Source organism: Planococcus citri, chromosome 4 (assembly GCF_950023065.1).
Source record: "Planococcus citri chromosome 4, ihPlaCitr1.1, whole genome shotgun sequence".
In the NCBI taxonomy this organism is placed as follows: domain Eukaryota; kingdom Metazoa; phylum Arthropoda; class Insecta; order Hemiptera; family Pseudococcidae; genus Planococcus; species Planococcus citri.
In genome coordinates, this window is record NC_088680.1 from 63,267,299 (window position 1) to 63,293,683 (window position 26,385).

Consider the following 26,385-nt stretch of genomic DNA (forward strand, 5'->3'; position numbering starts at 1 on the left):
AAAAAACCGCCGACTATTATTATTAAACAACACGACAAGCAGGAGAAAAAAAAAACAAAGGTAAATCAATAACTATTTAAATTATAGTTACACATTTCACCTATCCAGCGTACCCAACTACCCACCGCACCCAACCAAATGGAAGAAACCTCTTATAGAGTCTCTTAACAGGTAGATAAGAAAGGCAAAAAAAAAAAAGGTTTTAGTTCAACCCTTTTTTTTTTTGTATGAGAATCTTTTTACTACCAGTTCTATGCACCGTCGAGTGTGTGGGTCAATTACCTTTTAGGTTTTCGTTCGCCTCGAGTGTTTTTATGGCTGGAGAACCAAAATGGTGAAAATTAACATAATTAAGAACGAAAAAAAAAATCTCTAGGTATTTTTCATCTTTACCGCCTACTTTATACAAGATGCTTGGTATTAACTCAAGTTGAATTAAAAGGAAGCAGATTTTATGTAAGTCTGGTTGAAATAAAGAGTAAAATCAAACTTTATACGAGACAGGAGTATATAAATAGTGACCTCACCTCAGGCACAGGTGCTTGGGTAGTTGGGATTGAGAATTTGATTGTTGCTTATTTATTTGGGTGGTTTGCTATTCTGGTCGTAATTTTGCTTTTGCATTTTGATCCGAGAAATACGTGTAATAATTATGGCAAAAAGGATCGCGAAGGTTCCCTCCCCGTGCTCCTCTTTTCGATTTTTCGCATCATCCAGAAGCCCTGTAGGTATAGATTTTGAATGCAGGTGTATGAATAGCATTTCATATGCGAAGATTCATTATAATTTGAAATTTGAAGAACATTAGCACAAGGAGAAGGAGGCAAAAAAATGCAATTTCTAAAAAAAATAAATCAGACTGGAAGGTTCATACTTTCAGTCATTTGGTAGTACCTATGTAACGTTTAACCTCTAGCACCCCCCCCCCCTTATTAATTTAGACCTGCCGATCAAAAATCGATTTATTTACGATTTTCAATTTTGCTTCAAAAATGAAAAAAATCATGGCCAATTGTGACTCAAAAATTCATTAAAACTGCTCAAGAAAAGTTTTGATCAGAAATTTTTGGGTTTCTGGCGAAATTTTAACTCATTTTAATAGGTCACATGACATTTTTTTTTTCAAAATTCTAAAAAATCATGGCCAAGTTTGTACTTAAAAATTCATCAAAACTGCTCAAAAAAGTTTTAAATAAAAATTTTTGGGTTTCTGAAAAAATGTTTACCAATCTCAATTGGTCACGTGACTTTTTTCAATCTCTAAACTCTTCAAAAATTCTCAACAAAAAATCTTGGAAATATTCACTCATTTTGACGAGCTTACTCGGGACACTTTGTTAAAATCTAAAAAATCATTATAGACAATTTTGGGCTCAAAATTTATAAAAACTGCTCAAGACCTTTTTGAATTTCTAACGAAATTTCAGGTTTTAATCCATTTTGATAGATTGGTTGGCCAATTCTTCCAGAATTCAGAAATTCGTGACCTGATTTTTGAGTCAAAATTCTTCAAAAAAAAAGTTTTGATGAAGATTTTTAAATTTTCTGACGAAATTTTAACCCAATCTGTTTGGTCGAATGACGCCTTCTTTAAAAACCCAGAAAATGATTGGGTTAAAAATTCTTCAAAAATGCTCAAAAACCATCTTCGAAATTATTACCAGTTTTGATATTAGTCACATGGTACTTTTTCAAAAACTCTGAAAATCGTGGCCAATTTTGGGCTCAAAATTCGTAAAAACTGCTCAAAAAAAGATTTGATTAGAAATTTCAGATTTTCTGCCGAAATTTTTACCCACATTTTGGTACCTAAGTATCGTGGCACCTTTTTTAAAAATTACGAAAATCATAATAAATAATTTTGGGCTCAACATTTTCCTACACTGGTCAAGAAAGCCTTGATATAAATTTTTCCAAAAGCTTTGGAAATCATGACGCAATTTTGGGCTCAAAATTTATCATAACTACCTACTCAAAAAAAAGTTTCGATAGAAATTTTTATTTTGATAGGTTGCATGGCATTTTTTCAAAAATCAAAAATATATATTATTATGACCCAACTTGGAGCTATAAAATGCTCAAAAAACATTTCTGTCAAAATATAAGCCCATCCCATTTCGATTTTTCAAAAAATCCAAAAAATCATGACTCAATTTGGGCTCAAAATTCTTCAAAAAGGCTCAAACAAAATTCCGCTCAAATATTTCAATTTCTCGTAATCTTCTAATCCATTTTGATGGGTTGGATGGTCGTTTTTGAATAACCCTAAAACAGACCATTTTCACTCAAAATTCGAGGGGGAGGGAAAGGGGGACGACTTTAAAATTTGACTACGTCCTATTCCTATCGCACGACCCATTATTCGTGAGATTTTGTTTAATTGGCAGGGAACGAACTCTTTTAAGCAATGGATATGAATTTTTTCGAGCCCCTGACTAAATAACGATTTTTGTCCCACCAAAAATGTAATGTGAATTTTTTGAAACCGGTTCATTAATTTGCAACCAGTTTACAAGAAATACCCAAAAATTAGATAGAGAAACAAACTTGAAACAAAAGTTGTAGAGCGAAAAAGCTACACAATTCTGTCTAATCACATTTTGAAACCGGTTCACTGGTTCACATTTAGCAACCAGTTTTTGACAATCGCCTAAAAATTGGAGATAGAGAAAAAAGCTTAAAACAAAAGTTGTGGTGCGTAAAAAATTGAACCATTTTTGCTGATCGAATTTCGAAACCGGTTCATTGATTTGCAACCAGTTATCAACAATTACCTGAAAATTGGAGATCGAGTAAAAGCTTGAAACAAAAGTGATGCCAAGGGCGTGAAAAATTACACAATTCTGTTCAATCACATTTTAAAACCGGTTCATTGGTTCGCATTTAGCAACCAGTTTTAACCATCCCCCTAAAAATTGGAGATAGAGAAAAACCCTCAAAACAGAAGTTGTAGAGCGTGAAAAAGTGAACAATTTTTGCTAGTCGGATTTTGAAACCGGTTCATTATTTTGCAACCAGTTATCAAAAATAACCCAAAATTGGAGACAGAGAAAAAAAACTTGAAACAAAAGTTGTAGAGCGTGAAAAATTGAACTATTTTCCGTGATTAGATTTTGAAACCGGTTCATTAATTTGAAACCAGTTATCAAAAAATACCTAAAAATTGGAGACATGGAAAAAAAACTCCGAAATAAAAGTTGTAGAGCGTGTAAATTTTAATCATTTTTGCTAATTGGATTTTGAAACCGGTTCATAAGTTTGCAACCAGTTATCAAAAATGACCTAAAATTGGAGACAGAGAAAAAAACTTAAAACAAAAGTTGTAGAGCGTGAAAAATTGAATCATTTTAGCTAAGGTGCACCGGGGGAAGTTGGAATTCGGGGTAAGTTAGAAAACTTGCTCTAGTGCCTAGAGGTTTATATCTGGCAAAGTGCCACTAAAGGTGACTTGAGGGTACTACCCCTACTTCATCATGGCATAAAAATTTTCGCGATTCAGTTTCATTTTAGATGTCTTTGGTTCAATTGTATTTTGTTGTTGTTTTGAACTTATTTTGAATTTGGTCTAAAATACAGACTTTCTATTTCTTAGTTTTTCGCATATAGCGGACAAACCGTACGTCCTAGTGAAAATCTGATGAGAGTGATCTCAAAGAGAATTAAATTCTCTACAATTTTGTTTCTATCCAATTTTCCTAAGACGCTCGGTTTGTGATCTACGCCTCTGCAAAGTTTAGCCTGTTCTGACTTCCCCCAATTGGGGTAAGTCAGGACAGTTTATATTTTATTCCACTGAGCGAAAGCTACTGTGTCAATCGCGCTCAAATTTTTACCATAGGTTAAGAACCCTTATGGGAACCTACATAATAAATTTGATCCATATTGGTTCATTAGAAGGGGAGTAACAGCTGGTCAAAGTTGAAATTGCGAAAAATCATTCTGACTTGCCCCGGTGCACCTTAATTGGATTTTAAAACCGGTTCATTGATTTGAAACCAGTTATCAAAAATTACCTAAAAATTGGAGATATGGAAAAAAGCTTGAAACAAAAGTTGTAGTGCTTGAAAAATTGAACCATTTTTACTAACTGGATTTTAAAACCAGTTCATTGATTTGAAACCAGTCATCAAAAATTACCTAAAGATTGGAGATATGGAAAAAACCCCGCAACAAAAGTTGTAGAGCGTGTAAATTTGAACTATTTTTACCACCGGCGGTTCATTAGTTTGCAATCCATTATCGAAAATTACTCAAAAATTGGAGATAAAGAAAAGAGCTTGAAACAACAGTTTGTAGAGTGTGAAAAATGAAACTATTTTCGCCAATCGAATTTTGAAACTGGTTCGTCAATTTGAAACCGAAAATTACGAGGATGAAAATTAATGAACCGGTTGCAAAATCCAATTAGCTAAAATGATTCAGATTTACACGCTCTACAACTTTCATTTTGGAGTTTTTTCCATATCTCCAATTTTTAGGTATTTTTTGATAACTGGTTTCAAATCAATGAACTGGTTTTAAAATCCAGTTAGTAAAAATGGTTCAATTTTTCAAGCACTACAACTTTTGTTTCAAGCTTTTTTCACTATTAACAATTTTTAGGTAATTTTCGATAACTGGTTGCCAATTAATGAACCGGTTTCAAAATTCGGTCAGCGAAAATGGTTCTATTTTTCACGCTCTACAACTTTTGTTTCAAGCTTTTTTCTCTACCTATCTCCAATTTTTAGGAGGTTGTCAAAAACTGGTTACTTAATGCGAACCAATGAACCGGTTTTAAAATGTGATTGAACAGAATTGTGTAATTTTTTACGCCCTATAACTTTTGTTTCAAGCTTTTTTTCGATCTCCAATTCTCAGGTAATTTTTGATAACTGGTTGCAAATTAATGAACCGGTTTCAAAATCCGATCAGCGAAAATGTTTCAAATTTTCAATCTCTTCAACTTTTGTTTCACGTTTTTTTCTTTATCTCCAATTTTTAGGTGGTTGTTAAAAACTGGTTGCTAAATGCAAACCAATGAACCGGTTTCAAAATGCGATTGAACGAAATTGTGTAATTTTTTACGCTCTACAACTTTTGTTAGTTTTGTTTCAATCTTTTTTCTCTATCTACAATTTTTGGGTATTTTTTGTTAACTAGTTGCAAATTAATGAACCGGTTTCGAAAAATTCACACCGCGTTTTTCTCGCCTTAGTGTGTAGAATATATTGCGCCAATAAAAACCAATTTGAATTTTTTGACCAAACTAGGTTTTCAATTTGTCGCCACCCTGTGAATGGGCCTGAAATTTTCAAGGTCGCTTTTGAAAGCCCTTATTTTTCCCCACTCAACGCCACTTCATTTATCTTGCTATAGCTCTTTCCACTTAGAAATGAAAGCCACTGGGCACTACTTTTGTGTCATACGCATATTTAGAGTAAGGAGGGGGGGAGGGGGTTGCTCACAAGAGAACCTCTTGAGGTGTCCGCCTCCGATTCGAACAGGACCGCGATTTTTGGAAAGAGCATGTTCTAAAACCCCCAAATCCAAATTTTCAGCTGCCCAAGTTCATTTTTCGATTTTTGGCGAATTTTTGAAAAACCAAAATTGACTATTTTGATGATTTATGCTTTTTTTAAAAAAGTATTCACTTGATCAGTAAAAATGTTCAATTAAGTCCTAAAACTGATATTAACCCCCCAAATCCAAATTTCGCCATTTCCAGCTATTTTGGAGGCTGCAGCGCGATTTTTCAATTTCTCCAGAATTTTCAATTTGCTCCAGAAGGCGTGAATATGAAGTTGGGCACCTAGAAATCGAGTTGTATGTTCTTACTCGACCAGTTTAACGAATTTATCCACATTTCAGCCGATTCTGGAGCGGACGCCTCAAGAGTGGTTTTTTTGACCAGCTTTTTTCATAATAAGAAATCCAAAAAAATCAAAATTTTACCATTTGCGAGGAAATTTTCGAAATTTGCGCGAATCGCAGTATTTTGTCATGAACTAACCTCACGAGGGCGAATTTCGCCATTTCCAGCTATTCTGGAGGCTCCAGCGCGATTTTTCAATTTCTCCAGAATTTTCAATTTGTTCCAGAAGGCGTGAATATGAAGTTGGGCAGCTAAAAATCGATTTGTATGTTACGAGTATACTCGACCAGTTTAACGATTTTATTCAGATTTGAGCCGATTCTGGAGAGGACACCTGAAGAGTGGTTTTTTGATCAGCTTTTTTTCAAAATAAAAATATTCAAAAATCAAAAATTTCTCGTTTGCAAGATTTTAGAAATTTGTGCGAATCGCAGTATTTTGTCATGAACTAAGATCACGAGGGCGAATTTCGCCATTTCCAGCTATTCTGGAGGCTCCAGCGCGATTTTTCAATTTCTCCAGAATTTTCAATTTGCTCCAGAAGGCGTGAATATGAAGTTGGGCAGCTAAAAATTGAGTTGTGTGTTATACTCGACCTGTTTAACGAATTTATGTACATTTGAGCCGATCCTGGAGCGGACACCTCAAGAGTGGTTTTTTGACCAGCTTTTTTTCAAAATAAAAATATCCAAAAACCAAAAATTCCTCGTTTGTGAGAAATTTTTTGAAATTTGCGCGAATTGCTGTACTTTGTAATTAATTAACCTCACGAGAGCGAATTTCGCCATTTCCAGCCTTTCTTGGGCCTCCCTTTAATTTTTGGATATTTTTATTATGAAAAAAGCTGGTCAAAAACCCACTCTTGAGGTGTCCCCTCCAGAATTGGCTCAAATGTGAATAAAATCGTTAAACTGGTCGAGTATAACATACAAATCGATTTTTAGCTGCCCAACTTCATATTCACGCCTTCTGGAGCAAATTGAAAATTCTGGAGAAATTGAAAAATCGCGCTGCAGCCTCCAAAATAGCTGGAAATGGCGAAATTTGGATTTGGGGGGTTAATACCAGTTTTAGGACTTATTTTGAACATTTTTACTGATCAAGTAAATACTTTTTTTAAAAAAAGCATAAATCACCAAAATAGTCAATTTTGGATTTTCAAAAATTCGCCAAAAATCGAAAAATGAACTTGGGCAGCTGAAAATTTGGATTTTTAGGGTTTTAGAACATGCTCTTTCCAAAAATCGCGGTCCCGTTCAAATCGGAGGCGGTCACCTCAAGAGGTCCCCTTGTCAGTACTAATAGTACGGCATATGACAATAGCAGTAATTGCACCCCCCCCCCCGCCGATCCTCCGGGACAACTTTTTTCTTAAAGGGGACATCCTAAGGAACATTTTAAAGCAAAGTTGCCAAAAAAAAAGTTGGCCTTACTTACAAAATGGCGGCCATTTTGATTGACAGGTCAGCACAAATCGCAGATTTTGCGTTTTAACATAGGACTTGCACGAACTTTTTCAAACTTTACAAAGGTAGATCGAAAGATCATGCAAAAATTTATCACCTGTCAAAATTTAAACTGCTAAAGTGCGTTTTTCGATTTTTGGTGAATTTTTGAAAATCGAATTTAGGCCAAAAATGAGGGAAAAAATCAAAATTTTACCAAATTGACCAAGAAAGCTGAAATTTGGGATATACCCTATTTTCGACATGCCAAATCGATTGGAAATGGTTTCAACCCGTTTTGAGCAGTTCTGGAGCCTCCAGCAGATTTTTTTAAACTCGGAAGTTCCCACAAAATTCCATCAAATTGGAGTTGTAAAGCTGAAATTTATTCTAAAAACTAATTTCAATACGCTACGAAGTACTGCAGGTGAATTTCAAGTCGTTTTGGATCCTCCAGCGACTTTTTGAAAATTCCTGAAGCCTCCAGCAGATTTTTGAAACTTTAAATTCCCACAAAATTCCATCAAATTGGAGTTGTAAAGCTGAAATTTATTCTAAAAACTAATTTCAATACGCTACAAAGTACTGCAGGTGAATTTCAAGTCGTTTTGGATCCTCCAGCGACTTTTTGAAAATTCCTGAAGTCTCCAGCAGATTTTTGAAACTTTAAATTCCCACAAAATTCCATCAAATTGGAGTTGTAAAGCTGAAATTTATTCTAAAAACTAATTTCAATACGCTACGAAGTACTGCAAGTGAATTTCAAGTCGTTTTGGATCCTCCCGCGACTTTTTGAAAATTCCTGAAGCCTCCAGCAGATTTTTGAAACTTTAAATTTTCACAAAATTTCATCAAATGCAGATGGAAAGCTGAAATTTACTCTACACTCCAAATTTAACACCCTCAGAAGACGACTTCAGGTGGGTTCAAGTAATTTTAGGGCCTCCAGAGACTTTTTTTGAAAATTACTGGAGCCTCCAGCAGATTTTTGAAACTTTAAATTTTTACAAAATTTCATCAAATGGAGATGGAAAGCTGAAATTTACTGTACACTCCAATTTCAACACCCTCTGAAGACGACTTCAGGTGGGTTCAAGTCATTTTAGGGCCTCCAGCGACTTTTTTGAAAATTACTGGAGCCTCCAGTAGATTTTTTAAACTTGAAATTTCCCCAACATTAATTTATCAAATGGAGCTGGCAAGCTGAAATTTACTTCGCAGACTACATGGTGGTTTCAAATGGTTTTGAAGCTTCCAGCTACTTTTAGGAAATTTCAATTTTCCAAAAAAACATCATACAACCTTTCAAAAAGTTGCTGGAGGCTCCAAAACCACTTGAAGTTCACTAGCAGTCAACTTCGTAGTGTATTGAAATTAGTTTGCAGAATGAATTTCGACTCTCCATCTCGATTTGATAAAATTTTGGGGAAATTTCAAGTTTCAAAAATCCACTGGAGGCTCCAGTAATTTTCAAAAAAGTTGTTGGAAGCTCTAAAATGACTTGAAATCCACCAGAAGTCGTTTTCAGAGTGAGTTAAAATTGGAGTGTAGAGTAAATTAATTTCAGCTTTCCATCTCCATTTGATGAAATTTTGTGAAAATTTAAAGTTTCAAAAATTTGCTGGAGGCTTCAGGAATTTTCAAAAAGTCGCTGGAGGATCCAAAACGACTTGAAATTCACCTGCAGTACTTCGTAGCGTATTGAAATTAGTTTTTAGAATAAATTTCAGCTTTACAACTCCAATTTGATGGAATTTTGTGGGAATTTAAAGTTTCAAAAATCTGCTGGAGGCTTCAGGAATTTTCAAAAAGTCGCTGGAGGATCCAAAACGACTTGAAATTCACCTGCAGTACTTCGTAGCGTATTGAAATTAGTTTTTAGAATAAATTTCAGCTTTACAACTCCAATTTGATGGAATTTTGTGGGAACTTCCGAGTTTAAAAAAATCTGCTGGAGGCTCCAGAACTGCTCAAAACGGGTTGAAACCATTTCCAATCGATTTGGCATGTCGAAAATAGGGTATATCCCAAATTTCAGCTTTCTTGGTCAATTTGGTAAAATTTTGATTTTTTCCCTCATTTTTGGCCTAAATTCGATTTTCAAAAATTCACCAAAAATCGAAAAACGCACTTTAGCAGTTTAAATTTTGACAGGTGATAAATTTTTGCATGATCTTTCGATCTACCTTTGTAAAGTTTGAAAAAGTTCGTGCAAGTCCTATATTAAAACGCAAAATCTGCAGCGATTTCGGCTGACCTGTCAATCAAAATGGCCGCCATTTTGTAAGTAAGGCCAACTTTTTTTTTTGGCAACTTTGCTTTAAAATGTTCCTTAGGATGTCCCCTTTAAGAAAAAAGTTCTCCCGGAGGATCGGCGGGGGGGGGGGGTGCAATTACTCCTATTGTCATATGCCGGACTATAACTCGTAAAAAAATTTACGGTACAGAGTCATTTCAAAAATTGGAGTTTTTTAGGATCCACTCCCTCCTTGTCCAACTGCAAGAATTTAATACCTACGTCTTTTCTGAAATTTCAGACCCATATCTAGCAAAATCCAACTGCATTTTTTAAGTCACAAAAATGCAAGCTAAATTCCATTTCTGGAGCACTTTTTTCAATCTGGACTATCTAGACCATTACACGAAAGCAAGAAATCAATACCTATCTTATCGATTATCGATAGATCTACATACTTAAAGACGTAATAAAATAAAGAGGGAAAAAAATCGAAAGTATAATTTCGGCGCGAACCACCAAAGAAAAGAACCTGTTAAAACGAATGGAATCCACCAAAAAAAAAGGGGGGAAAACCAAACGAAACCGAACCAATTGCATATACTATGCTGTTACAGCAGCTGCGAGAGTTTATTATTATTACATCGAACGAAGAATCGAAACCGGTTGCATGGGAACGAGAATGCGCAGCACTAGATTCCAAGAGTAAGTAACCGTCGCGTCGCCGCTCTTCGGACAAAGTTCATTGTCTGCTCCTATTCATAAGTAGTTCTTTACGCTATGTAGTATGTACGCGTACGGCAATTCTTCGGCGTTGTTTCTGAATAATCCATACCCCCCCTACCTACCCCCTGTGGACCCCGCACTGTCGCCTCTTTCACATTGTACATTGGACTGGGAGTTACCGGTAAGGGGCGATGTATGCAGCTCGCGAGTACCAAAGATCGTGTCTGTGTTGTTCCTCTCTCTGTGGCTGTGTGTAAAACATAGGAGAGCTATTCCATTTACTCGTACCATTTCAGTGTTGCTTGACTTGTCAGCGTGACCGGTTCGGTGTGTACAGTTCGCGGTCTTTATTTATCGCGGGAATGACGACGAATATACGAAGTTGTCAGAGCATATAGAGTTATAGTGATTACGATTAGCGTTCGTGTATTTGTGTAACTTATAAATTTCGCGTGTATTTTGATGTTAAAACGAGTATTATGTCGACAATGCTGCCCAGCAATATGATACGTTTGATTGGATTTTTATTAATTATCGCGACGGTCGCCCGGTGTGTGGAAATTTTAAAGTGTTGTCCTAATGGCAAAGGCGTAAACGCCGAGAATATTTGCGGTGAAAATGATGCCTCCGAATGGCAACCGGTTTTCTATTCGGAAGACGAGCAGAAACTACTGCTGCCGCCGAATACGACACCTCAAAATGTGATTTTTCGCGAAAACACTTTTCCCTCTTGTAACAGCAACAATCACTTATTCGTCTCCAATTCGTACTATCCTTTGATTTTCGACAAAAGCGGTCTACTGGTGGTAACCGGCTACGCTAACCAAGACACCATGATGCTGCAGCCAGGTCTCTATTGCGTTTCGCCAACCGGCGCCATTATTTGCGCCGACCAAGAAGTGCTGAATAAAAAGAAGAAATTCGAAAAGAATATCCACAAGTGTTGCGTCATCGACTCGGTCTACAGCCAGAAAACCACCAGTTGCGTTACCCAAAAGGTCTCCAAGTCGAATTTCCTGTCCGAAGACACGGCTATATTTAGCGGATTTCCGCAATGTCCTTCGCGAGAAGAATTTTCAATATCGGGTCGACTAGACGAAGATTACTCTCTGAATACGGACGGTACATTGAGGACGAATACCAGTCAAATAGTGACCAATTACTGCGTCGAGTATATTCTAGAGAAACAGAATGAAAAAGCTAGCGTTTTCACGTGCGCTCCTTTGCCCAATGGGCAGGATGGTGATCAGGGTGATATCAGGTTCACGTTGTATTCGTCTGGATTCTTCGTATCGGTTTTCTTCCTCACGTTGACCCTGATCTCGACCCTAATGTTGCCCGGATCGCATCACGCTCTGCATTGGAAATGCCAAACTCATTATATCGTTTGTCTCATGATCGGAGATTTACTGCTCGGTATGACGCAGGTACTCGGAGACGTACTCAAGCAGACCAGATATTGCACTTTGAATGGTGAGTTTAGATATGTATATCCCTTTGTGTAATATGAATCTTTCTATTGTATGACCTTTGTAAAGTATACGCTTCCTAATTCGTCGATTCGTCATAGACCCGCATCTTGGTGTAAAATTTTGCCATCTCATATATGTCTTTGTCACGGGCAAACTCCTACATAACTGCAACTCTGCTGGTCTTTTCTCACTCGAGATGAACTCGTATCTTATGATCTCAGCGGATGTTTCCTCAGGTTCATTTATTTATGTACTGGAGTTATTTACAAGGGAGGTATCCCAATTCACACGAATTTAAAGACCATGCAAAAATATATCATAAGCCAAAATTTCAGCTGGTAAAGTCCATTTTTTGATTTTTGACGAATTTTTAAAAATCAAGTTGAGATCAAAAATGTGGAAAAAATCGAAATCTGACCAAATTAACCTAAAAAGCTGAAATTTGGAATATTATGCAATTTTCGTCCTTCCAAATTGATTAGAAACGGGTTCGAACCACTTTTGAGCAGTTCTGGAGCCTCCAGCAGATTTTTGAAAATTGAAATTTTCTCAGAATTTTACCCAGAAATGAATTTGGAAAGCAGAAATTCACTCTGCACCCTAATTTCAAGATGCTGATTCAACTGGAACAATTCTGGAGCCTCCAGCAAATTTTTGAAAATTGAAATTTCCTCAAAATTTTACCCATAAATGAATTTGGAAAGCAGAAATTCACTCTGAACCCTAATTTCAAGATGCTGATTCAACTGGAGCAGTTCTGGAGCCTCCAGCAGATTTTTGAAAATTGAAATTTCCTCAAAATTTCACCCAGAAATGAATCTAGAAAGCTGAAATTCACTCTGCACCCCAATTTCAAAATGCTGATTCAAGTGGAGCAGTTCTGGAGCCTCCAGCAGATTTTTGAAAATTGAAATTTCCTCAAAATTTGCCCAGAAATGAATTTGGAAAGCTGAAGTCCACTTTGCACCCTAATTTCAAGATGCTGATTCTACTGGAACAATTCTGGAGCCTCCAGCAGATTTTTGAAAATTGAAATTTTCTCAAAATTTCACCCAGAAATGAATCTAGAAAGCTGAAATTCACTCTGCATCCTAATTTCAAGATGCTGATTCAACTGGAGCAGTTCTGGAGTATCCAGCAGATTTTTGAAAATTGAAATTCCCTCAAAATTTCACCCAGCAACGAAGTTGATAAGCTAAAATTCACTCTGAACCCTCATTTAAAGATGTTGATTCGATTGGAGGTAATTTCAAGTCGTTTTGAAGCTTCCAGCGACTAATTCCAGTTGCTACAGTGTATTTTGCGATTTTTTGGTGAATTTTTGAAAATCAAATTTGCCCCAAAAATGAGATAAAAAATCAAAATTATATCAAATTGTCTAATAATGTTGAAATTTTGTATAATATTACCTATTTCAGAGTCACTGAATCGATTTCAGACTGTCTCATACCGTTTCAAGCAGTACTGGAGCCTCCAGCGGATTTTTAAAAATTCAAATTTTCACAGAATTTCAACCAATGAGGTTGGAAAATTGAAATTCATTCTGCACCCCTAACTTCAACATGCTGAGTCGACTGGCGGTTGTTTCAAGCCATTTCTTAGAGCCTCCAGAGACATTTTGGAAATTCCAGTTCTCCAAAAAACGCCATATATGTATGGTGTTTCACGAAAACCTGAAATTTCCAAAAGTCGCTGGAGGCCTCAAAACGACTTGAAAGAACCTTCTATATCGACTCGAAAATAGGGTATAAACCTGATTTCAGCAACTTAATTCAAACGTTAGAGGGGGAGGGGGAGGGGGAGGGAACAAGTGAATTTCTCAATTTTCAAATTTAAAATCACTAGACAAAAATGTGGTCTAGAACTGGAACTCACCGATTTTGGGAAAATGGAGTGTAATGGGCCAAGTGGGTTCACTAACAAGTCCCAATGTCGAGCATACGTTCTGAAGTTAATTTGGACAGATTTTGGCGTTTTTTGGAGAACTGGAATTTCCATAAACTCGCTGGAGGCTCCAAAACAACTTGAAACCACCTTAGTTGGCTCACTCAGCATATTCCTTTTTCGATAACTGATTTCCAAAAATTCAGCAAAAATTTGAAAAATGCACTTCAGCACCTGCAATCAGCCGCTGGAGGCTCCAAAATGACTTGAAATTACCTCCAAATGTAACAGCATCTTGAAATTAGGGTTCAGAGTAAATTTCAGCTTTCCAACTTCAATGGATGAAATTTTGTGAAAATTTCAATTTCAAAAATCTGCAGGAGGCTCCAGAATTGCTCTAAACTATTCAAAACCGTTTCCAGGACTGGACGAAAAACTCCCCTTTGAAAATGAATCAACTCTTCAGTCGATTCTACTCATTTTGAAGAGAGTTTCAACTCGATTCTTTCGTAATCTTTTTAAAAAACAAATCAAACCCTGAATCGATAACTCTATTTGAGAAGTTCGATTCTTTTCCAACTCTTTTACCAATTTTTCAAAAATTATTCACAAATGCCATTGCACCTTTTATTTTTTAAAAAAATTATCGAAAGAAAAGAGTAACCGAATTCGAAACTCCGCCCTAAATAAATTCGAAGGACCCACAAAGGAAAATTTAACGCCTCAAAACACAGCATTTAATTTCTTTTTTGGACACTTTTAGAGCTGACGAGGAAAACTTCTCACCCCCCCTCCCCCCTCCCAATAAAATTGCAAGGAAATAAGGTCAAATGTCGTGAATTTTGGATTTTGAAAAATTTTCAATTCATCTATAATTTATTTTTGGAATTTGATTCCAATCATTTTTTCGTGCCAAAATACAAATTTTTTCTCGCTTGATTTCTAAGTCTCTTCTCTACATAAAGTTTTATTCTATCAAAAATGCTACTTTTTCTCAGCCAATAACATGAAAATTTCATTTTTTGTCAAAAATTTCAATTTTTTATTAGCTTATTTTTTCCCATGATAAATTTCAAAATTGCAAAATATAAATATTTTTCGAAATCGAAAACCATTCTGATATGAAAATTTTTCTTGTTGAGCTGTCAAAGTTGTCAAAACCTCTGTGAAACTCAAAAAAAAAAAAACAAAAGAAGGAAAAATAGGGGGAAATTTGAAAATTTTTCAGATGATAAAATTTTATAGAAAATTTAATCAATTTGGCATTTTTTTTGAAATTGAATTTTTTCAAAGATTTGGGTATGGAAGTCAACTCAAGTACCTAGAGAAAATTGAAGACTCCCTTAATTATTTCCAAAGTGAGTGACGAACTGACGACTTGAATTCAATTTTTTTTCAAATATCACAATCCAATTTTTCAGCCCAACTTCTCGCTTGGAAAAATTTTGCAATCTATTCGCCGAATTCGACCGGTTCAAAAATTCCAGTTTCAATGGGAATTGGGATACCTCTCTGGTCAAATACACTCATATTTCTTCATCTTACGCAAGCTTGTCTTTTTTTTTCTTACTCAAACGATGATCTCATCTCAACGGGTGTCTCCACACTTGCATTTCTTTGTACTCGAGTATACCTTAAACACTACAACTTCCGCAAGAAAATTTCATTTGCGTCATAGTACAGGCTACCAAGCTACGGACTATACGCACAAGAGATCTCCGGTGCACCATGCTCGCCGTATACTTTCACTCTTTTAAAAAGCACGTTACAATTAGCACCTAACTAGCTCTCTGCATCTGACTCAACGTCGTCGTTGCGGATTTCTCTGTTCTGATGACGGATCTATTTAGCCGGTGACCTTATTTCTTTTTGGAGAAGAAAAAAAACAAACCTTGGTCGTGGGTGTATTCGGTATTGTATTTAACGAAATCATTACTCGAAACAATACGCTAGAATAACTTTAACAAACTATGCTCATGCTTTGTTTCTATACAGACACAGTAAACTAAACTGTGGCGAATAATTTCGCGTGTTTGAGTATTTCCATTTCCAAGCTGTACGCAATATAAGATAAATGAGAAAGGTTCAAGTTCAAAGAAAGACGGCTGTGTTTGCACGTGTAGTGTGTTACAAGTGGTTTGGTGATTGGTATAGAATTGCCTTTTTTTTGTCAGCGTTAATTGATGAATAGGGTATATGGTGGAGGAGAACGTGGTGAGGTTGTAGTGTTGGTTAGGTTAACGTATTGTTTTGAACGATGCAAATTGTGTCCCTAGAGTGTTCCATTCAATTGGACTTGTAAAAACGCCCTTTAGCCCGTTGATTTTGATTATGCCACGAGTCACATGCTATTGTATTTAGAAATTTTCTAAAGAATCGGTATGGTGGGTTAAGATAATCGGTAATCTCGTCAAAAAAATAAGACAAAAAGGCTCGATAAGTGGTTCACTTCGAAACACCCTGAAAATCTTTCAATTAAATGAACTCCCTCTTTTCTTTTTTAAAAATTTTTTCCCCAAAAAATACCTCAACAAACAGACTCTCCTCAGGAAGAAACTAATTCCCCTTCAGGCCTTCACTACTTAATAAGGGATTTTATGCTTTATAATTTTAATTATCTCCGTTTTTTTTTTTTTTAGAACTTTTAGCTTTTTTTTGTAAAGAAAAAAAATGTTGGAAAAATCTCACAGAACTTGAAAAACATAATTATTATTTGTAAATCCAAATTTTGAATCATTCCAATTCAGACTTTTGTCATCACAAATTTACAATCAAGCCACAGGAGAAAATTATGGGATCAGGTCAGGTCTGAACCGATCTAATCTGATCAAAACTTTGGATTTGACCACATCTGATCAATTCCGTACATTTTGCCAAGTCCAAAAAAACAAAGAAAAAAAAGGCTCAATTCTAAAAATTTGAATATACATTTTTTTCAACTTCAGCTTTACTATTTTATTTGTTCCAAACTGAAAAAAAAAAACTCAGCGTTAAATCTAATGAACTAAATGTACAATATTAAACACTTGAAGAGTGATATTCCAAAACTCGCTTTGTCCATTTTTATCAAAGTTGGGTTTTCAGTGGTACCTTGTAGATGAAGTATTAACTCACATTCCTACATCATCAACCTACCAAAATGAGGTGTTAAACTCACCTAAATAGCCAATTCACTAAAAATTAAAAAAAAAATAATGTTCCAAAACGCACTTCGTCCATTTTTATTGAAATTTTTTTCAGCAGTATTTAGTGGATGAAATGTATACCTACACTCCTACATCATAAATCCACCCAAATAAAGTGCTAAACTCGCCTAAAAAGCCAATTTACCCATTTAAAGGGAAACTGTTTTTCCTCTCTCCTGAAAAGTTGTGAAAATGGACAAAGCGAGTTTTGGAATATCACTCTTCACTTGAAAAAGGGAAGGGAATGAAAAATCAAAGTAATTTGAAAACATATTTTGCCCACTCTTTTAACGTACCTAAACTAAAAATTTCATTTATCAGACTCCCAAAAACAGAATTGGGTATAATTAGTCATGACTCGAATTACGAATCACTGCTCAGTAAAAATCTAAAATCAGTCGCCAAAAATTGATGGAAAAAGTAGATTACTAAAAAATGACTCGACTCAAAATTTGGGCAAAATTTTACAAAAACCGCTTGCAATATTGAAAATTATCAAAAATGGACCAAAATTCTCAAAAATAAAAACAAGTGCAACGAAACGTCTCAAAAATTATGCCGAATACATATCTTAAAAATGCTCACATATAAAAAAAAAGGTCATTGAAAATCTGCTAGAATGACATAAAACATCTAAAAATAACCACAGCCTGGAAAAAATCAAAATTTTCGAAACAAGTTGAGAGTGAATTAAAAATTTCCAAATTTGATTCGAAAAATGGGAGAAAAGGAGGCGAAAAGGTCGAAATTTGTTTCAAAAATATTTCACAACATTATAAAAAAATTTTCGAGTCAAAATTTTGAAAAAAAAAAAACATAAGAATGCAAGACTCTCAGAACGACATTTTTCATTTCAAATATTCAATTTCTTGGAGGAGAAGGGGGTTAGATTTTTTTCCATAACTGCAGAAAACATTGTGAAAAAATATTGGAATTTAAGGTTTTAAAACTTTAAACAAAATGTTTTCCAATTTTTTACTCTCACAGAAAAAATAGGTACCATGAAAATTCAAATTTCTAAAAAGAGGGAGAGGAGGTCAAAATCTATTTCAGAAAATTTTCTTTTGATTAAAAAATCAACCCTCTCCTCCCTCCCCCTCCAAACGAAAAATAAAAATTTGTCAAAATTGCAGAAAGTGCTGTAAAATTTGTCGAATTGACTTCTCATGTTTTTGAAAATTATCATGAAATGGAAAGTCAAGGAAATGATCAAAAATTACCGAAATTCGAGTAAAATATTCAAAATTTTCCAAGTATTGCAGAAAAACTGTAACATAAAAATCATTGAAATTATCAACAAAAAAAAATTTGATCCAGCCTGATCACGTTTGAACAGATTTAATTGGGGATGTAGGAAATATCCGAATCTGATCAGGTCTGATTTTGTGTGATCAATCAGGTTTGATCAGATCTGTTCAGATCCAATGAGACGATCCAATCTGGTCTCCCCTTTTGGATTTGTTTTCCAAAATGTTTCTGGAGGCTCTAAAATGGCTTGAAACGACTTCCAGTCGACTCAGTATGTTGAAGTTGGGGTTCAGAGTGAATTTCAATTTTCCAACCTCATTGGTTGAAATTCTGTGAAAATTTAAATTTTTAAAAATCCGCTGGAGGCTCCAGTACTGCTTGAAACGGTTTGAGACAGTCTGAAATCGATTCAGTGACTCTGAAATAGGTAATATTATACAAAATTTCAACATTATTTGACAATTGGATACAATTTTGATTTTTCTTCTCATTTTTGGGGCAAATTTGATTTTCAAAAATTCACCAAAAAATCGCAAAATACACTGTAGCAACGGGAATTAGTCGCTGGAAGCTCCAAAACGACTTGAAATTACGTCCAATCGAATCAACATCTTTAAATGAGGGTTCAGAGTGAATTTTAGCTTATCAACTTCGTTGCTGGGTGAAATTTTGTGGACATTTCAATTTTCAAAAATCTGCTGGAGGCTCCAGAACTGCTCCAGTTGAATCAGCATCTTGAAATTAGGATGCAGAGTGAATTTCAGCTTTCTAGATTCATTTCTGGGTAAAATTTTGAGAAAATTTCAATTTTCAAAAATTTGCTGGAGGCTCCAGAATTGTTCCAGTAGAATCAGCATCTTGAAATTAGGGTGCAAAGTGAACTTCAGCTTTCCAAATTCATTTCTGGGCAAATTTTGAGGAAATGTCAATTTTCAAAAATCTGCTGGAGGCTCCAGAATTGTTCCAGTAGAATCAGCATCTTGAAATTAGGGTGCAAAGTGAACTTCAGCTTTCCAAATTCATTTCTGGGCAAATTTTGAGGAAATTTCAATTTTCAAAAATCTGCTGGAGGCTCCAGAACTGCTCCAGTTGAATCAGCATCTTGAAATTAGGGTTCAGAGTGAATTTCTGCTTTCCAAATTCATTTCTGGGTAAAATTTTGAGGAAATTTCAATTTTCAAAAATCTGCTGGAGGCTCCAGAACTGCTCAAAAGTGGTTCGAACCCGTTTCTAATCAATTTGGAGGGTCGAAAATTGCATAATATTCCAAATTTCAGCTTTTTAGGTTAATTTGGTCAGATTTCGATTTTTTCCACATTTTTGATCTCAACTCCAAAATGGATTCGTCCCCTCCGAATTATTCTAGGAGGATGATTTCTTCATTTACAATTCAACTTTTCGTTCTCTTTCCGACTTTATTATTGTCTTTATTGACCATTTTCACACCTCTTCTCCATCTCCTGATAATTTGGACACACACATTTTGAATTGAGATCATTGAAGTAACATTTTTGGGGGGGGGGGCATAAGGGACTGAGGGTGCGATTTTTGAAAGTTTTCAGACATTTTTACAGACTAAAATCCGTAAAAAAAACTGAAAACCGAAATTTTAGTCACTGACATCCAGATCTTCTTCTAGAACACATTGAAAGAGGCGGGGAGGGGGGGGGGTGGAAATTTTCCTCAGAATATGTTTTGAATTCAAATTAGATTCGTGGAACGTCCGGATCTGATTGAATCTGATCAGATCCAATCGTTTTTCTCTGCGGTATTTATTTCAAATTTCAGGAGGATGGATAAGAAACCTAAAAATAAAAATAGAAATTATCAAACTTTGAAAAAAGGACAATTTTAACAATCAGGTTAGTAAAAATTTTGAGTAATTCTCAATTTTGACCAAAGATATTTTCAAAATCATTTTCTGATTGTTTCTGTGAAAAATTCAATGAAAAGTTGATAAAATCAATTTGAAAAAAGTCAAGATTTTGTTTTTTTTTACAGCACCAATGCACATATTCGTAACAAAAAATCCCCCCACCCCTCTCCATTGAATTTCCCCAAATATTTCACGTTTATTATTACACACCAATTCAAGCATCACGCACATTCTCGAACTCGATAGAAAAATAATTATAAGGAAGCCTACATCGTATATAAATTGTTCAAAATCCACTATTTACGAGACGACGTGACGTGCCAATTAACAACTGTATTTCGATACCAATATCGAATTTACCATCTGCGCTCTGCAGTTTACTATAGTACATCTAAGTACACACCACAGGGCAGGGTTTAAGTATACTGAAAAAAAAAGTATAAGTATAATAACAGGAGCTATTAAACCGGTTATAATATTTGAATTCTTTGTATCAATTATCCTTGGACGATTCACGTACCAGTACCAGATTCGAGGTATCATTCAGAGCATTTGAATCGGCATCACCGGTATCGGTAGCTGGTCAGATACCTCGTCTCTCATATATACCGAAGAGTAAAACTGGAATGAAATTGTTGTACGTACAGTACACGTATCACATCGTGCCAGTAATGGAATCATTTTGCGTAAATTTCACTCATCTGTACACACATTCTTCCATCGCTCGTATCATATCGAAAGATTTTTTTTTCAGTCTTTTTTTTTTCGCTGTAAGTATTGAAACCGGATACCGACGAGTTGACCCACTCTACAGGAGGAGAGTTTAGAGGGGTGGATTCTGAATTATTGTTACGACGTTTCCTTTAGGAAAAGACCCTTTTGTGAAACCAATGTTTCAGTTCACCCAGTTTTCATTTTATAATCATATACCGATTGTTTGAAAAATATTATCAAGATTGTACAATTATAATCACATTTCTAGAGTAAACTGTGGGAAAACAACGAACACATCCTCATTCCAAGGCGATGATGATTGTTTGATGGTAAAATTTCTAAATGTAGACGCTTGGGAAAATTTTTCAATTCTATTTTTAAATCGTCGGTATCGCGTATATATGTAGTAAGGCATATCTAATTTAATGCGAAATTCAAACCATTAAGGATGAGAAGTTCAAATACGTACAAAGTTGTGCCATGTGTGTAATATTGAAACATATTAAGCTGCAACGACCTATAGAGATAATGACACCTTAATAACCACATCCTTTCTTTTTGAACTCGTTATGTGGCGAGTTGTGGTGTCGATTAGTTCGTTTTTTTTTCCACCAAACATAACAGTATCGTGTTTTTTGTGTTTTGAAATTATCTATCAATTTTTTTTCTTCTACTTGATGTTAGGTGTAGGTATATTAACGGGAAATGCACCAAAGTGATTATTTATCTATAGTCGAATTGCTGTTATTATTTTTGTCGATCGAATTATGTAAAAGTTATCAGGTGAGGAAATACCTATCTAACAACTGATACAGCTGCAAAGCCTGATCAGGAGGGGAAGTCTTTAGATACATTGAAGTTGGGTTGTGGACTTTCAACTTGTAGATGAGAAAAAAATGCAGTAGAGAAAATAAAATTCTCAGACTTTTTTGTACTCTGCAGAGATCGTGAAGGGATGAGAGTTTCAAAAATTGGAAAATGGTGTTTTTCGAATATTTCAAAAATTAGAATCTTCAGTCAAATCATTGTCAAAACACACTATTTTATTTTTTGACGGAAAAGCTCCTGAAAAAAAAATACTGAGCTGGAGAATTGAGGACAAAAACTTCAAAAATGGAGAAATGGAGAAAAAATCATGATGCATGAGTTTTCAAAAACATAGATCTATTCATTCATTTTGCTATTAAAATCATCAAAAAAATGATTAAAATGAAAAAAAAATCCTTACCATTTTGTTAATTTTTTTCTGAGTAGGTTAGATTCCAAATCCCAACGAAATTTCATCATCATCACACTTGAGAATCCACATCACCTGATTTGCAATATATTTCTCGGAAAAAAATTATCGAACCAATTAATTAACAATGCAATGCAAAACAGTTTCACACTAAAATGAAACATCGAGGGCAGAAGGTAAAGAGAGAGAAGCAGAAATTTCAAAAGTTTTTCTATGAAAGCAATAAGTAATTCTTGAAAATTTTAACCGTTAAAAACTTCACCATATGTAATAATATTATTCATGAAAAAATTCCGAGATATGTATTTCTAAATGATTATGATCATTGGCCTTATTTCATAAAAAAACAAGTTCAATACAATTTAAAATTGATCTTCAGTATTTTATGTTGGTTATCAAATGAGTGAAATAAAATCACATGGAGGATTCGGGGAAAACCCAGGTAGGTACCTACGTAATGTTTACATTGTTTTTGATCAATGTGAATGATGCTGTCTAATGTTATTTCGCTTCCACTAAACGAGCTTTCTGAAAAATCCATTTTTCTGCCATTCAATTTTTCATTATAAACAATCAAACTAATTTTTAATTGGGAGGGTGGGAGGGAGGGAGGGAGGGAGGGAGGTGGGGAGGTGGATTCAAAAAATTATTCACCTACCTACTTCAAAATAATAATAACTACATACAATTTATTCTTCATTTTTTTTTTTTTTTTTTTTTTTTTTTGGTGAAAGAGGTGCCATTCATTTTTTTCAGTAGAATCCTCAGTTCTCAAAAATCGATTTTTTGTGATAGAAGAAGAGAAAATGTGAGATTTTTTCATAACCAAAAATCATCTCAAGTTGAACCACTGAACGTCAGCTCAAAATATCTCGAAAAGAACACTCTGGAAAAAATCAATCATTTTCAACAGACGAGAAATTTTCTGCTTCACAATTTTATGTCCAATCAGTTTTTTGTTAGGTCTCCAACTGTTTTTTAAAATTCATTTTTTGTGACAAAAAAAATTTTAATATATATATTAGGTAGATCGATTCAAGTTGATTTTTTCAACCTCAACTCGAAATATCTCAAAAAAACACTCTCTGGAAAAATCAATCATTTTCAACAAACGAGAAATTTTCTGCTCCACAATTTTATTTCCAATCAGTTTCTTCTCTAGGTCTTCAATTTGAAAAAAATCATTTTTTGTGACAAAAAAAATAAATTTTACGATCGATTCAAGTTGAACTTTTTAATTTCAACTCGAAATATCTCAAAAAGAAATTCTCACAGGAAAAACATTCATTTCACACCATTGACGAGGAATTTTTATTATTTTTCAATTTTGTTTCTCTTCATTTTTCTCGTAGAACACCAAATTTTTCTGAAAAATTGATTTTTTTAGCGTCAAAAAAATCACACAAAAATTTACCTGGATACCAATTTTTTTCACAATCGATTCAAGTCGAATCTCAAGATTTGAACTTGAAATATTTCAAACTACGAGTAGAAGCCCCCCCCCCCCCCGAGAAAAATCGATTATACATAAAATTCATTGACTAGGAAATTTATGCTTTTCAATTTTTTCTTCATTTTTTCATTTTTTTCTCAAAATTGGATTTTTTGTGATAGAAAATACTTTTCAACTGTCCCCAACTAAAACAAAACAGACTTACACTACAGATAAAAGAAAACCCACCTACTATCCCTGACGAACCCTCAGAAATTCAAAAATTCATCTCCCTAATAAAAAACATCAACCTCACAAACCAAATCTAACCCCCCCCCTTACGGGTGTAATAATCTTGTAATTATAAACACCCCCCCCCCCCAAAAAAAAAAACTGAAAAAATCAGTCTTATTATGACAAATAATCGATTCAAGTTGAACTCTCCATCTTGAGTGAAAATCATCTCAAAAAGTAAGCCCATCAGGGGAAAAAATGAATTATCTACCACAAAATGATGGAAAATTTATTATTTTTCAATTTTTTTTCTTTTCATTTTTTTTTTTGGTAAGATCCTCAGTTTTTCTCGAAAATTTATTTTTTTTAAATGAAAAAACCAATTTGTAGGTATTGAAAAAAGTCAGAATTTTCATCGCCAATGATCGATTTGAGTTGAACCTTCCAACTTAAGCCCAATAAATATTTGAAAAAAATAAATCCTCAAAAATTGATTTTTTGTGATAAGAAAACTGAAGAAATCGAATTTTTCATGAGCAATTGATCAATTCACGTTGAACGCTTCAACTTTAGCTCAAAATACTTATCTCAAAAATTAAAGTTCCCTCTCTCAAGAAGAGAAATTGATTTTACACAACTGATGGAGAATTTCATGTTTTTCAGTTTTGTTCGTTTTGTTTTTTTTTTTTTTTGAAACATTCTCAGTTTTTCTCAAAAAATTGTTTTTTTTTCTATGTCATTTAATTTAGTGTTTCTTCAATTCTTTTTGTAGTTTTCTAAGTTTTTACTTTTTCTAAAATCCGTGTTGTTTTTTTTTTTTGTTAATAGAAATTTAAAAAAAAAATCAGATCTTTCATTACAAAGATTTTTAATTTTATAGCCAAACCTTTTCAACGTCAGTCAAAATAAGTAACTATCTCAGAAGAAACCTTACTTAGATCAATCGTGCTCAATTGATGAGAAATTTTATACTCCTCTTCATTTATAGGGCTTTCAATTTTCCTCAAAAGTCGATTATTTTTTGTGATATTTTTTAAAGGATTCTTTACGAAAGAAAACCAATTCTTCAGCTTAATCAATGATCTTGTAAAAAAATTAATAGATAATTAATTTCATTTTCTTGGGAGAAATCACTTTTGAAATATTTTAATCGACATAGCCCATTGCCATCAAAATCCAAGACAACTTTTAGAGTTCTACTAAGCCGATGAAAATTTGCAAATCGCTTATTTTTGGATAAATTCGCATTAAAAATTTTTTTTCTTTTTAAATATTTCGCATTAATTTTGCATAAACATCAAAGAATATCATTTCTGAAACTGAGAAAATATTTCGGAACGCAGTGGTGCCAATTTTTTTTGTCATTATCACCAATTTTCAAAAAAAACTACAGCTATAACCATTATTACATCTAGGTAGTGCATAAGTGAATCAACCATGTCACAGTGATGAGAATTTTTGAAACTCTCACTGCTTCAAAATAATAATTGTTTTTCATTGTTTTCATATTTTCCAAATTACAATAGGTATTTCAGAATAATTTATAAGCTTGTATTGCTTCTAAATTAAGAAATTTCTAGTTGTTTTTCATAGTTTGCATTGTTTTAAAATTTACAAAATTTCAAATCAATTTCCCGAATTCCCCATCGCTACAATTTCATAAAGTTTTCAATAAATTTTCAGAATTTTGCATTGCTGCTGAGTTAGGAAATTTGCAATCAATTTTTAGAATTCACATTGCCTCTAAATAGTCAAATTTTGAATAATTTTTCAGAATTTTTATTGTCTTTATATTAAAAAATTTCAAATTCAATTTTCAAGTTCATATTGTCCACAAATTGTAAAACGTTTACTCAATTTTTGGAATTCACATTGCCTCCAATTTTTCAGAATTTTCATCTTCTTCATAAATATTACAATACTTACCTATTTCATATAATTTTCAAGTTCACATTATCTGCAACTTACAGAACTTTTAATCAATTTTTGGAATTCTCAGCGTCTCTAAATACAAATTTTCATATTATTTTTTTTAGAATTTCCATTGTCTTCAAATTTATAAATTTTCAAACCAATTTTCAGAACTTGCTTTTTATTCTAAATTAAGAATTAAATCTTATAAAATATGTTAAGAATTTGCATTGCCTCTAATTTACACGAAAAAAATATGGGTAATTTTTACAAAAAAATCTAACTAAATACTGGTATTTAGCACAATTAAGTACCAGATCCCATTCAATAATTTTTACTGTAATCGTATAGTAAAACTTATCATTTTAATAAATTTTGCTATACGTACCAATAGTAAAAATCATTTTGTTTTAATAATTTTTACTAAATCATGATAATAAAAATTACATGTTTCAATTGTACAAAAATTAGTTTAATTACTCATTTTGAAGTAATTTTTAAATTATAAGTAAAAAGTTAAAAATTATTCATGTCAAGGTAATTCTTACTATACTTATGGCTATAGGTAGACAAAAAATTAATGAAACGAATTTTTAGTTAGCAAATGATATCATAATTCATAACTCAATTTCAGCATTATTTTTGCCCCATTATCATGTACTACATAGGTAACTCCAAAGCATTTACCTATCCAATTTTCCTACGAAAAATCCATCACCTACCTACTTACCTCACAGGGATTCGAACCAGGGTCCCTAAATTTCCTATTCCTACCTACATGCCCTAACCACTCAGCCACAAATTCGCTACGAGGGTTAGGGCATTAAAATAATATATTCGTTTGGTAAACGCCCCACCAAACCACTCCCACTTGGAATTTACAGCTAACAGACCGGGGGTGTAACAGGGTACAATGAAACACAGCTGGTGA

General features: G+C 34.0%; 2 protein-coding genes across 3 annotated transcripts in view; one reads left to right on the forward strand and one right to left on the reverse strand.

Moving 5' to 3' along the window:
• LOC135842770 (endoplasmic reticulum metallopeptidase 1-like) overlaps positions 1–26,385 on the reverse strand; it is a 79,980-nt gene that overhangs the window by 18,041 nt on the left and 35,554 nt on the right. The window lies entirely within an intron of this gene.
• LOC135845865 (probable G-protein coupled receptor Mth-like 1) overlaps positions 10,373–26,385 on the forward strand; it is a 37,718-nt gene continuing 21,705 nt past the window's right edge. Inside the window, exon 1 of the mRNA XM_065364714.1 lies at positions 10,373–11,734. Coding sequence (XP_065220786.1) covers positions 10,741–11,734 — 994 coding nt within the window. The 5' untranslated portion in view covers positions 10,373–10,740. The remainder of the gene's footprint in view (positions 11,735–26,385) is intronic.